Source organism: Panthera uncia (genome assembly GCF_023721935.1).
Source record: "Panthera uncia isolate 11264 chromosome A3 unlocalized genomic scaffold, Puncia_PCG_1.0 HiC_scaffold_12, whole genome shotgun sequence".
Lineage (NCBI taxonomy): Eukaryota > Metazoa > Chordata > Mammalia > Carnivora > Felidae > Panthera > Panthera uncia.
The window spans coordinates 18,654,790-18,668,950 of record NW_026057579.1 but is presented as its reverse complement, the minus strand read 5'-3'; the positions used below and the strand labels follow the sequence as shown (position 1 = coordinate 18,668,950).

Sequence of the window (14,161 nt, the reverse complement as noted above, 5' to 3'; positions counted from 1 at the left end):
CCCAGACCAACTTCAAGACAATACATGATAGAGAAGATGGGCCTTCACTCATCTGCTTCCTGTATTCCCCCTAAAGCCCACTTGGACCCGTGCGGTAGAAGCTGTCCTTGCTATATCCGTGGCCTCGCTGCTGGAGATGAAGCACAAGGCTATGACAGAGTTGCACTCCACAGAGCCACCCACACATGCATCTAGGTAGAACCATGCCCCAGAGATAGCCAAGAACAGCACGGACCCGAACTGTGCCCTGGAGATGAGTTTCACCACGCAGAACCCTACTGCCTTGAAGACCAGCTTGTTGAGTTCCAGTCTGCCTTCTCTGATGCCCACCAGGGAACCTGTAAGATGATGGAGTACTAGAAATGACCTCTGCACCTTCTGGCCTGGGAGGCACCACTCCTTGTACATCAGTCTCACTCTCTCCTGGTTCACCACTTGGGGCTTTGTGGACACTGTTTTTTGCTGTGGAAGTTTTCCTTTCTACATCAGCATCCCTGCTATGGATGCAGTGCTGAGGCGGTAGACTGACACTCCCAGGTTCATCTGACCATGACCTTGCAGTCCTTCTGAGGACGGAGTCTTCAGGTGGAGGAGCTCCCTGAGGGTGTTCAGATCACCTAACTCTGAAAAGGCACTTGGCACAAGAAGATCTGTTTCCACATAGCTGCGAGTGTGGCTTTTTTCTTCCCTCCTACTTTGTGTCCTGCTGAGGCTCAGAAAATTTGGAGTCAGACCTCCCTCCTTCCCTGATGGGTAAGTTCCTACAGAGGGAAAGAGATCATACCCCTTTACCATACGGTAAGGGCTTCCACAGGTTCTCCTAAAGTCTGACGTTGGCATGGACCTGATTAAATTTCAGATGGAAGCTTCTGGAAGTCTGCTCTATCAACAACTTCATGTCTTCTGAGAAAGAATATTGACCTGAAAGCCTAGAAATGCCCACCATTCATTCCATGGGCTACTCCTCATCTCACAGATGGTTAGAATGCAAGAAACTCAGGACTGCCCAATGAGCTCCCTGGTGGTGGTAGATTTTTTGGGGGGTGGCTTTTTGAACCTGTTCTCCGGAACTTGGGATGGGAGCCCCTGTTGACTTTTAGCTCATCACTGGAAGATTGGTGTCTGACACCTTCAGAGTAGCTACATAAATATAGGAGGATAAAAGACAGTTCTTTTAGGTCTAAAAAACATCTTTTTGCTCTATCCTTCAAAATGATGTTCTTCTGTCCTGAGGTTCTGGGCAGTTCTCTCAAGATTAGAACGCTCTCTGACTGCAAAGGGGCTATACTTCCCGTAGACGACCTTGCTCTTTAGGAGTGCCATGATAGTTTCTTATGATCTTGAGTTTCAACAGCAAAAAGGTTCATGTCCTAGGAATGGTTCTTATGCCTCTTAGAAGGTGTGGGTCTTTTGTGCAGATCTGGGAGATGTTTCACATCAGTCTTAGCCTTGCAGTCCAGCCACAGAACTGTTGGCCTGTTAGAGTCTCTGAAGCTTTGGGTTTTACCAGAGATCCAAGGTCATGCCCATTTTGTGGGCCAAGTGTTGTTCTTGGGCAAACTGGCCATTCTCAGAGTTCTACACTGTTCTCAGGGCTGAGGAATGCTTAGATTTTTTAAAGAAAATTTCTTCTGGATAGAACTTTTGTTTTTTTTTCTCATTTACTTGGAGATACGTTTCTAAGAGCATTTTGTTCATTAAAGTGTTAGAATTCCTTAATGAAATGGCTAAATTCAAAGAAATATAAAATACTAAGTATTGAAAAGGAACAGGCACTTCAATCAGTCAATAAGAAGCCAAAGAAATTGAATGAAAGTTAAAATTTCTTCCCCTCTTCACCAAAAGAAAACCAGTCCTCGTGGTTTTATAAGTAAGTTTACCAGACTTCAAAAAAGAGTTAATTTATATATTATGTAAAAAGTTGTTTCAGGGGCGCCTGGGTGGCTCAGTCAGTTGAGCGTCCGACTTCAGCTCAGGTCATGATCTCACAGTTCGTGAGTTCGAGCCCCACGTCAGGCTTTGTGCTGACAGCTCGGAGGCTGGAACCTGCTTCGGATTCTGTGTCTCCCTCTCTCTGCCCCTTTCCCACTCATGCTCTGTCTCTCTCTGTCTCTCAAAAATGAATAAACAAAAAAAATTTTTTTTTAAAAGTTGTTTCAGACAATAGGATAAGAGCAGCTAAACATCTGACTGTTAGCTTCAGCTCAGATCATGATCTCATGGTGGTTAATTTGAGCCTTGCACTGGGCCCTGTACTGAGCATGTAGCCTGCTTAAGATTCTCTCTCCCTCTCTCTCTCTCTGCCTCTCCTCCCCACTCATGCTCTCTTTCAAAATAAATAAATAAACTTAAAAAAATACTTTTACTTTTAAATTAAAAAAAAAAAAAGAAAATAGAATAAAAGGGAGAGCTACCCAGCTCATTTTATGAAGTTAGTGTAACCTTGATACCAAAACCAAATAATGACAGTTAAAAGAAAATTAGAATCTCATTTCACTTATGAGATGGCTGTAAAAATTCTAAGCAACATATTAACTATACGAAGCAGAAAGTATATTTTTTAAAAAGTAATCACAAGCAGATGAGACTTACCGAACTCAAGCAAGATTTGTCATCAGAAAATACAACAAAATAATTTGGGGTGCCTGGGTGGCTCAGTTGGTTGAGTAACGACTTTGGCTACGGTCATGATCTCATGGTTTGTTTGAGCCCCACGTCGGGATTTGTGCTGATAGCGTGGAGCCTACTTTGGATTCTCTGTCCCCCTCACTCTCTGCCCCTCCCCACTAGCACTCTATCTGTCAAAAGTAAATAAACATATAATAAAAAGAAAATACAACAAAATAATTTAACATTCATAGACTGAGGGAGAAAAATCATGATTGTATCTCAGCTGACGGCAGAAAAACATCTGATAAAGTTCTACACCTAGTTATAATAATAAAAAAAAAAAACTACCAAAAACCTCTTAGCAAACAAGGAATAGAAGGATATGTCCTCAACTTGCTAAAAGTTATATATCAAAAGCCTACAGCAAATAGTATGCTTAATGGAGAAATTCTAGATATGTTCAGTGGAGGGTTAGGGGAAGAAAACAGTGCCAGCTACCACTATTTCCTGTTAATGTAGTGTTGGAAGCACAAGCCAATGCTCTAAGGAAAGAAAAAGAAACAAGTGTAAAGATTGAGAGGAAGAAATAAAACTGTCATTTTGTATCTACTCAGAAAAGCCAATGGAAGCAACAGAGTTTTAAGACTAATAAGAAAGCTCAGCAGGGTTGCTGGATTCAAGACAAACTTTAACAAGCATTTCTGTACAGCAGCCATCATCAACTAGAAAACAGAATAAAATAAAAGCATTTGCAAGAGCAACAAAAACTGTGAACTAATTAGTTCAACAAAACTGTGAGCTATTTCACTGAAGCAAGAATACACAGACCTTCATGGAGTAAACTATCCAATTAATAAAGGATATAGATGTTTAAAACAAAATGAGAGGGGTGCCTGGGTGGCTCAGTCGGTTGAGTGTCCGACTTCGGCTCAGGTCATGATCTCGCGGTCCGTGAGTTCGAGCCCCGCGTCGGGCTCTGTGCTGACAGCTCAGAGCCTGGAGCCTGCTTTGGATTCTGTGTCTCCCTCTCTCTGCCCCTCCCCTACTCAGGCTCCATCTCTCTCTCTGTCCCAAAAAATAAACATTAAAAAAATAAAATAAAATGAGAGACATTTCATGTTTTTGGAAGGACTGACTCAAAAGTATAAAGATGGCAATATTCCCCCAGTTAACTCATTTACTCAACAAAATCTCAATCAGAATTTCAGTTGAATTTTACAGGAACCCAATGAGTTTTCTCTAAAATCTATATGGAAAAATAAGGGTCCAGAAATAACTAAATCAACCTTCCAAAATAAGAGTAAAGAGGAGAGTTTTATCATTCCAAGTAGTAAGACATGCTGTCAAGTCAGAACAATAAAAGCAGTGTGCTGTTAGCTCAAACACAGACAAAAAGATCAGCAGGACAGAATAGAGAACTCAGAAATTGGCTTTTATACGAATATGGGAACTTATCATATAATAAAGTGGGAGATGCAACTGAACAGGAAGAGAGAATGGACTGTTCAGCAGATGATGTTGGGATAACAGTCTCCCTATAAGGAGAAAATAACACCGGCTCCCTATATGGAGAAAAATAAAATGCAATCTCTACCAAGCACCACACACAGGATGCTTGAACTTGTCAGTTATCAGATAAAGGCAAATTAAAGCAGCCCTTTATAGCTCTCCCACCACAAAACTGGGAATCTGGTTAATATCAGGTGGTGGTGAGCACGTGGGGCTCTAGGGTCCTGTGCAGTGCTGACTCGGCAACTGTTCTGGATGATGGCACTCTGGCAACACTTAGTCGATTAACCCAGCATTCTGGTCCCAGGCCTATGTTGTTTTGTTTTGTCAATCTTGCATAGATCCGGAAGGACACATGCAATGGTATCATGATGGCATTTTTGCGGTGGTGATGAGTTGGAAGCAATCTGGATGTCCATCCCGGGGTCTCTGGGTGATCAAAATGTGATGGGTGCACACTGTGGGGCATCCTGCAGCAAGTCAGAAGAAGGGGCTTAAAAACATAGGATTGGACTTCCGGTAGTGGCAGCGGGAAATGGGTTACCAGGCGGTGTCTAGGCCTGTGCCGAGGGGAATCCAGCGGGAATCGGATCCATCAGAACCGTCACTATGATGCCTGTGGGCAAGAACAGCAAGATGCCGCAGCACATTGACTGCAGGATGAGGTGTCTCCTGCAAGATGGCCGTAACTTCGTTCACACCTTCAAGACTCAGCAAGCATTCGAATTCAATCCTCTGTGACTGTGATGAGTTCAGGAAGATCAAGCCAAAGAACTCAACGTAAGCAGAAAGAGAAGAGATACTGCTTTGGAGGGGAAAGCCTGGTCTCAGACGATAGTAGAGGGACTTCCTCCCAGAGATACTGGCATTGCCCAAGTGCCACTTGCTGAGCTGCTGGGGGTCCAGGCAGAGCTGCTGTCACAGGAATCCCAACTGGTGTTCCAGGGCCCCAGGTTCCTACAGGACTTGCTGGACCAGTCAGAGGGGCTGGTGGGGCACCCAACAGGTGGTGACCCTGCAAGGAAGAGACACGGTGACAGCCACTGCAGCTGCTGATACAGCCAGCACTACAGGGGACCCAAACCAGTGTCTGCCTGGCCGTGGGGGTCCTCCCCCACCTATGGGCCAAGGGGCACCCCCTCCGGGCATGATGGGCCCACCACCTGGCATGGGACCTCCCATGGGTCCCCCAGTGGGGATCACCCCTGGACGAGGAACTTCAGTGGGCATAGCCCTCTGGGGATGTGGGCCCCCTCCCCTGCAAAGCAAGGGCTCCTCCCCTGGGAATACACCCACCAAGACCCTAGACTCATCATGGCCCCTATAAGTTCCCTCGCTATTTCCTGAAAGGCTGTACATGGTCCTTTTACTTCCTTTTGGCCTGTGAAACTAGTTCATAATAAACTCTTAAGATTATAAAACAGAGGCACCTGGGTGGCTCAGTCGGTTAAGTGTCCAACTCTTGATCTTGGCTCAGGTCATGATCTCACAGTTTGTGGGATGGAGCCCCGTGTTGGACTCCCCAGCTGACAGCGCAGAGTCTGCTTGGGATTCTCTCTCTCCCTCTCTCTCTGCCCCTCCCCTGCTCACTCTCTCTCTCTCTCTCTCTCTCTCTCTCAAAATAAGTAAATAAATGTTTAAAAAAAACCACAAAGAGGGGCTCCTGGGTGGCTCAGTTGGTTAAGCGTCCAACTTTGGCTCAGGTCATGATCTCACAGTTCGTGAATTCGAGCCCCGCATCAGGCTCTGTGCTGACAGCTCAGAGCCTGGAGCCTGCTTCCAATTCTGTGTCTCCTCCCTCTGCCCCTTGCCCACTCATGCTCTGTCTCTCTGTGTCTTACAATAAATAAATAAATAAATAAATAAATAAATAAATAAAACCCACAAAGACCTCTCGTTAGGATGGGAAGACATGTGCGTAACCCACCCAAGGCAGAACACCACAGGGCGTGGGGCCACCTTCCAAGTCCACCTGGCTGCCTGGGCTCTCATCCCAACCCCGTCACTTACTAGATGTTTGATGCTGGGTGAGTTGCGTCACCTCCTGATACCGGTTTTCCCATCTGTAAAATGGGGATGTAAGAGTCTCTTTTTCTTAGAAGTTTGTCCTGAGAAATAAATAAGAGAATACGTATAAGGTACTTAGCGCAGTGCCTGACCCAGAGTGACCTAAACGCACCGAGCTTTGAGGAAAGTAGCCAGGGTGTGGTCACGCATCAGTTAGAATACCCATGAAACAGGGAGACATGGGCTCTCGGCTCTGTGGGGTTTGAAGAAATCTTCACGAACGAAGGGCATAACCCAACAGGCGAAGGCAGCTTTTCCCTGGCAGAGCTGGAGGAAGATATTCCAGGGGATGGAAAAGCACTAGGTTGGAAATAGGAGGCCTGCTTGGGGGGATGGGGATTAGTGCCCCGGGGCTGGAAGGTCAGGTTCATTGGCAAGGGGAGGAAAGGTCCTTTTAGGGATGTGTGCAGGCACCTTTCTGGCAGAGGAGGAGGTTCGGGGCCCTTCCATTGGCTTGAGCCTCAAAGCTGGAGTCGCGCGACCATCGCAAGACTTACTGCGGGGTCAGGCAAGTCTCCGCGAAGGGAGCTCCCTTCCCGCCATCCTCTGGCCTTCTGGAGCGGGGAGGGGGGGGGGGGGGGGGGCCTCCTCCCAGGACTTGGCCACTCCCAACATCCAGTACCCCCACCCCAGAGCCGGGTGGGAGGCAGGCAGGCAGGCAGGCAGGAGGCTTCTTGCGGGGGCTGTGCCGGGTGGGCGGTTTTCCCAGAGCAAGGAGTGAAGCGCGACTGACTTGGCGCCAGCTCCCCCAGATACAGACATGGTCGGCTGGGTGACCAGCCTGCCCAGTTAGCCCGAGCCTGGGGGCTCCCTCAGGCACTGTGCTCCCATCCTAGGGGCCGCAGCACCACCTTCCACGGGTGTGGCATGTCACGGAGGGAGGTCAGAAGGCCACCAGCCATGCCAGGAGTGGGGCAGACCCCGGCAAAGGCCAAGCTGCGGCTGGCAGCAGGCACTGGCAGGAAGAGGAGCCGCCCGTGCGGGACAAGGCAGGACCTGTGGGAAGAGACAAACTGGAGGGACCAGATGTGGAGCAGAGCTGCCCCCAGCTTAAGAGGGGCCAGGGCTCCCAGCAGGGTAAGGAATCACTGGCCCTGTGGAGGGAGTGGGGAGGCAGGAGGGGAGGGGCTGAGGCGTCACCTCTGCTGGCAAAGCCTCACTCAGTATGACCGTCCCTTCCCAAGAAGGGGACACTGGCACCCGGGACTCCACGGCTCCACACTTGGGTGGTTGGGATAACCAAGCTGGTCTTACCCAGAGCGCAGCTCAGAGAGCTCCTTTTTCCTTCTCCGCTGTAGCTGCCTCTTCATGTCAGGACCTGGCTGGGCAAGGGTCAGCCCTACAGAGCAGGGGTGGCTCTGTGCTCCCTGCGGGCCCAGGGCACCCCGACAGCAGGATTCAGACTTGGCCGTGGGTGCAGCAAGGGCTAGAGCGTTAGGAAGAGTAAAGGACTCTCAGCTTCTGAGCTGCCATCTGACCCCAAGTGAGAGCCTCTCTCCATTTCCTCAGCCATAAAGCAGGGCAGGACTGAGAGTGCACAGAGAGAGCGTGAGGCCCTCGGGTCTCTGCTGTTCAGCAGCGCATGGCTGCTCACACTAGAGCGTTCTTAGAAACCAGGGGCAGATGGGGATCCAGTCAGACCCACTCACCCGGGGTCCTCTCTGCAGAGCGAGGCCAGTCCCGAGAACGCTGCTCGGGAGCGGAGCCGCGTGAGGACGCTGCGCCAGGCCTTCCTGGCCCTGCAGGCCGCTCTGCCCGCCGTGCCCCCTGACACCAAGCTCTCCAAGCTGGATGTGCTGGTGCTGGCCGCCAGCTACATAGCCCACCTCACCCGCACACTTGGTCGGGAGTTGCCTGGCCCCGCCTGGCCACCCTTCCTGCGTGGACTGCGCTACCTGCACCCTCTGAAGGTAGGCCACGAGCTCAGGGCCTCAGGGAGTGGGGTTTGGGATGGACTGGACTTAGGCCCCCGGCCCTGAGCAGAGCTGACACTGGGACCAGCTGCTTCCTGCTCTCTCGGAGGGAGAGGAGCCAAGGCTGGCTCTTGGGACTGCGCTGACCTTGGGTGTAGTGGGGGTGGTGATTGGAACTGACTTCACGAAAATGCGGTTCCTCCAAGAGGAGGGAGATTCACAGAGTCCCAGGACTCTGGGGTGCCTAGCGGCAGGGGAGAAAAAGGAGCGGTTTCCGGGGCTGGGGCCTGGGAAAGGAAACCGCACCAGGAAAGCCCTAGACTCCAGGGCACACCACCCCTTCGTACAACGCCTTGGTGTCCCCTGGACTTCTGCCGTAGGAGGGATCCCCCTCTGGGAGAACAAGGTCTAAGAAAGCCTCATTCTAGAAGCAATCAAGCTGGGGTCGGGGAGGAGTTTGGGGGGTGCTTCCTACATGCACCACCTCCCCAGACCAGGACCTACCTTTTTGGAGCCTCGGTTTTATCAGATGTGAAAGGGAAGAGAACGTGAGCCTTATTTCTCCTTCCGGGGCATGAAACGAGATCATGAACGAAAAATATAATTAACAATATTCATCATCGCAATAACGGCAATAACATCACTTGGGTGCTCAAGTGATGTCAGGAGCTGGGCTTAGCGCTTCGGCCATCTCTACCTTTTAGTGCGCACAAGAACCAAATGAGGATCACTTTCTAAGTGAGGAAATCGAATCTCAGAGAGAGTAAGTGGCTAAATGCAGTTTGAACCCAAAGGCGTCTGACCTCAGAGCCCATGCTCACAGCCACCAGGCAGGCCAAGGGGATGGCACTGTAAGTTGCTGCTTGCAGAGTATAACTGTTATAGAGGAAGGGCCATGCTTGCCCTCTCAGGATAGATACAGCACTGTGATGGGGTCCACCTTGTTTTTATAGAGGATACTTTCACTATCTCTCGCCCTGAAACACAGTTCTGAAACGTCTTGAAAACTTGAGATTGTTTTCTTCCATGCAAATATAGCTTAAATGCAAGAATTCGAGACCACGTGGGGGCAACTCTGAAATACTGACGGGGGCATAGTCACTTCCTTAGCTGTAAAACGATGAGCAAAGTAAGGCCCTTGCATGTAGGAGGTAATGGATACGTGTGTTGAAGAAAGAACAGATGAGAGCTGGTTTAGGTCAAGAACTTGGGCAGTTTGGTGGGATAGGATAGTTTGCTGGGGGCAGTGCCCCTTCGACTCCCCCAGTAAAGGGGCTGCCAAGAGGAGGGGAGACCTCAGGGCAGAGTAACCTGGTGTTTTGGGGGTTGTCCACACCCCTGCTGGAAGAATGGGTGATCTTGGGAGGTCCCCAGCTTAGACGGACAGAGCAGCACTGATAAGTGTGGCCAGAGGCACTTGGGCGGGGGGCTGGGTAAAAGAAGAGGTCGGGACCGGTCAGTACCAGGAAGAACCTCTCCTTGCCCTAGTCCTGCTGCCCTCCCCACTGCCTAGCCCCTGGCCATTGCCAACACTGCCATCCACCTCCCTCCCCACTATCGGGGGGCTCTGTTCAGGGCCCTTGCTCTCCTCGAACAGCTCCTTATGGCCACCAGTCTCAGGTGGTCAGGAGAACGCATGGCGCCATAAGTGGTGGTGAGTCCGAGACCACTATCAGAGCAGTGATGAGGGAGGGCTCAGGGAGGGGGCTAAGGAAGGCCATGTTTGGGGTGCCAAGGACTACAAGGGGCTGTAAGAGTGAGTATTACTCACTTACCATCCCCATGTCTTGCAGAAGTGGCCCATGCGATCTCGTCTCTATGCTGGAGGCCTAGGGAGCTCTGGCCTCGACTCCACCACAGTCACCACCTCAAGCCAAAGAACAAAGGAGGCGGAGGCTGGGCCCCAAGTCTCTGAAGAGGCACACGCTGTCTTTCCCACGAAGCCACTCTCACCAGCTCTCGGGGACAAATGAGTATCACACTTGCCCTTTTCTCCTAGACTACAAGTCGAGCTTAGGGACCTGGATTCTCTACCAGCCCTGCCTGTCTTCACTCTGACTCTCAGCCCTCGGATCAGACGGACTCAGGTTCAGCTCGCAGGTTCCAGCATGCAGACCAGGCGAAGCTGCGGGCCCTTCAATGGGAGGGGACTCAGAAGCAACGGTGGGGGTAGGGGGGGCGCAAGTGCTCATCTGGGCACCCGGGGGGTGACTTCTCAGTGGCTCCTGCTGTGGCAGCTGCAAGGGAAGTGGGAGAGGAAGAGGTTTGGCTGGGTTGGAAGTTGAGTTAGGGCACCCTCCCCCCGCCCCGCTTTTCTCCCCTAAGCTTCCCACAGACACTCGGAGAACGCAAGGACGATGACAAGGCTGTGCAGGTGCAGAGGTAAAGGCCTAGGACGGCAGCAGCTGCGTGTGCTGGTGGGAAAGTCTAGGGCCAGGCATGTGCGTGTGAATAGAACTGGGCCGGGTCACGTGGCCAGATCCTGGCGACACGGGGACCTGTCGTTATCGCTCCACAAACCCTTACCTGATGGCGAAGAAGCAGCGGGGAATTTAGGAGTCTTGTCCGCATGATGGTCTCTCCAGCAGCCTTTCCTCCCTCTCTGGGCCCCGAGACCTTCCACTCTTTTCTTGGTATGACTTATATTTACAGGTTAAGCCAGAAAAACCTAAACCTACATTGCTTGCATTCCAGTTTCCACAGAAACTTTTAGATGGTCCCAGCTGCCTAGTTTGAGACGATCTTATCCCAGAGGCAGGTCTACCGGAAATGAACCAGACAGCACCTTGCATCTAAAGGATATTGATGGGCCTGATTACATCCCTGAAGGACCTTAGAGAGAGAACAGATATCTTTTCCAGAGGATGATAATTACAGCCTTCTCTTTCCATTATGTTAGAAACCCAACCTCCAGGACAAACAAGATAGGCCTGGGTTCAGTGGGTTCTTCGTATGATTTTGGCCTGAGGTCTCACTGGCTCTGGAGTTATTTCTACCATCTGGCTACAGACAACTGCCCCAGAGGCAGCTGTGCCCCACAGGCGCTGCCCTCCTAGGCACTCAAGTCTTGCCACGGGGTGCCAGAAATCTGTTAGAGTTTAGTGGAATTTCTCTCTGGCTCTGAAGAAATAACTTAAGGACTAATCACAGAAGTCTACACATACTGAAAGTAACTTTCCTTTCCAGATCAAGTATAGCTTCAAACCCAAAGGCACCTGAAGTCCAGACAGAGAAGTAACCAGCTTTTTTTTTTTTTTTAGTTTTTTTTAACATTTATTCATTTTTAGAGACACGGAGCACGAGCAAGTGAGGGGCAGAGAGAGAGGGAGACACAGAATCCGAAGCAGGCTCCAGGCTCTGAGCTGTCAGCACAGAGCCCCACACGGGGCTCAAACTCACAAGCCAGGAGATCGTGACCTGAGCCGAAGTCAGAAGCCCAACCCACTGAGCCACCCTGGCGCCCCCAGAACCAGCTTTTCGTTAAACATCAGTGCCTCAGAGCGGGAGGGGATGGGCCAGGCCGACCCTGAATGGGGTAGACTTAGAGCCACCGTTGCCACTGTGAGACTAAATGAGGTTCTGGGCAGGCCAGGAGTGGCCAGAGGCCTGGGCTCTGAAGTGACGAACCACGCCTCCTCCACGGGGCTGGCCAGGGCCTCAGGGGAAAGGGGCCGAGGGGTGACTCAGCAAGTCGGGGTGGAGGCTGAAAAAGACACACAGCGCGCCAGCCACAGGCTGCATGGGATGTGGGAGAGCGGCTGATCTGTGGCTGGGAGCCACGGGGAGAAGGTCTCAGCCAAGGCCGAACTCGTAAATCTACCAGGTCCCCACCGCGGGGCCTGGAGAGCTTGTGCAGAACCGCTTCTGAGCAGCTGGGTGAGGCCAGGCAGGGGCAGGAACCAGGTGCGGGTGGGCGTGAGTGCAGTGTTCTCCACGAGACCATAAAAGTCCAGCTTGAATATTCTATTTTTAAAGCCAAGTAGTAATGTCTTCCTGGTTGAGTCTGAAGGTGGTTGGAAGAGGAGCAGATGAATTTCCTCCCAAGCTGGTGGCACAGTCTTTTTTCTGGGGACGAAACTGGGAAAGCTGGTTTTAGGTGTATGGAGGCTGCCCCAGCCCACCCCCCTCAGACTCGAGCCTTTGCCCAGCAGTATCAGACCCCCTCCTGTGCCTGACCCCGTAGAGACAAGGACAGCAAAGGAAGATGAAGCTGGCGGAGGGTGGCTGAGGAAGGACAAGCGCCATCCCATCGATACAAGTGGCTTAGGCTGCCTCAGGCTCTATCCGGGCAAAGCTGTTTTCCTTCGTGCCCAGGCCAGTCTGGGGTCCAGAGGCCGTGGCCTCCAGCCAGAGAGCACCCAGCACAGGCCACGTTGCCAAAGGGCTCTGAGAAGGCAGGCAGAGCCAAGGGAAGGACCGGAGCATGAACGGGAAGAACCAGACGAAATGTCAGGTCAGAGACTTGGATCCACAAACGAACCAGAACCGGGAGTTCTTTGCCTCTGCCGCAGACAAAGAAAACACCTGCTCACTGGGAAACTTTTTATTCCCACCAGGTCTAGGGGCATGCGGTAGGCAAGAGTAGTAAGAGGCAGGTGAGACTCGGGTCCAGAGACAGCTTGGTCCCCTGGGAACAGGGGTATGTGGGAAAGAGGCTCCAAAAGGAAACAGAAGCGCAGAGGACAACACGTCACTAAGGTGGCCTAGCTCAGGAGTCAGAGGGATGCCTGGCCCACTTGGTTAGCTTTTCCTGCCTGCCCAGGTGCCCAGGACACGAGGTGGGAGGGGAGGAGGCAGTGATGCTAGGATGGCTTCCCCAGAGTTGGATGTGCATTATGTTTCCTGATGAGTGGCAGAGCCGCAGGGCAGAGGCTCGGGCCATGGGAGAGGGAATGGCTAAGGAGAGGGTAGAGACCGTCGATTTACCACTTGGGAACTAGGTAATTAAATTGCAAGATCTAGTCTTCTCTGAGAAATTTCTTTTCTCTTCCTTTGGAAGGCGCCTGGCTAAGTCACATGCCACCGTTCTCCCTCTTTTGTGGCACAAGCCCTAAACTCAGGGCACCTGCAAGCTTGGTATTGTAGATCAGGAGCTGGCTCACTGGCCACAGCGTACCAAATCCAGCCCACCTCCTCCCTCCACCCACCATGTTCCTGTAAATAAGTTTTTGTGGGAATACAGTCACATCCATTTGTTACACATACTATGGCTGTTTCCTGATACAGCACAATTGAATAGATGCCATAGGTTAAGCCTAAAATATTTATAATCTGGTTTTTGAAGAAAAAGTTTACTGACCCTCGCTCTAGATCATAGGTACTAAAAGTGTGCTCTGGGAACTCTGGGGGTCCCTGAGGCCCTTTCAATGGTCTAAGTGGCCCAAACCATTTTCTTTTCTTTAATGTTTATTTATTTATTTTGAGAGAGAGAAAGCATGATGGCCTGTGCACAAATTGGAGAGGGGAGGGACACAGAGAGAGGGAGAGAGACAGAGAGAGAATCCCAGCAGTCTCCACACTGCCAGCATGGTGCCCAACATGGGACTCGATCCCACAAACCTTGACATCATGACCTCAGCCAAAACCAAGAGTTGGACGCTCAACCGACTGAGCTATCCAGGCACCCCTAAAATCATTTTCATAATACCAGGCACTATTTGCCTTTCCTTACTCTTCTCTCACGAGCATAGCAGAACGTTCCAGAAGCCATACAACATGATATTGCAACAGATGGAATGTAGAAGCAGATAGGAGAACCCAGCTGTCTATTGCAACAGACATTAAAGATATTTGCAAAAATGTAAAACAATGCCACTCCTCTCACTAAATATTTTCCAATATGGAAAATAATTATTTTTCATGAAAACATTATATATATTCACATACAGTGGATTAATTAATGTAACTTTTAAGTAACAGCAAGATGTCAGCTGTTGAGCAAAACAGAGGACAAGAGACCACCTTAACTACCTAGGGCAGGAGCTGCAGGATTAGGTGCAACCTACAGAAGGTACTGGAAGAAGGTGACCACCAGCCACCAGTAAGGTATTAGCAGGGACGGA

General features: G+C 50.7%; 1 protein-coding gene and 1 pseudogene across 1 annotated transcript; both read left to right on the top strand.

The window, feature by feature from the left end:
• The first annotated feature begins 4,731 nt into the window (after positions 1 to 4,731).
• On the top strand, positions 4,732 to 6,160 carry LOC125937596 (small nuclear ribonucleoprotein-associated protein B-like; annotated as a pseudogene).
• Positions 6,161 to 6,805: 645 nt separating this feature from the next.
• On the top strand, positions 6,806 to 13,908 carry TCF23 (transcription factor 23). The gene is made up of 3 exons (XM_049652399.1): positions 6,806 to 7,263; positions 7,854 to 8,096; positions 9,893 to 13,908. Exons 1-3 carry the CDS (start codon positions 7,054 to 7,056, stop codon positions 10,070 to 10,072), a joined length of 633 nt encoding a protein of 210 aa, XP_049508356.1. The 5' UTR covers positions 6,806 to 7,053; the 3' UTR covers positions 10,073 to 13,908.
• The last annotated feature ends 253 nt before the right edge of the window (positions 13,909 to 14,161 follow it).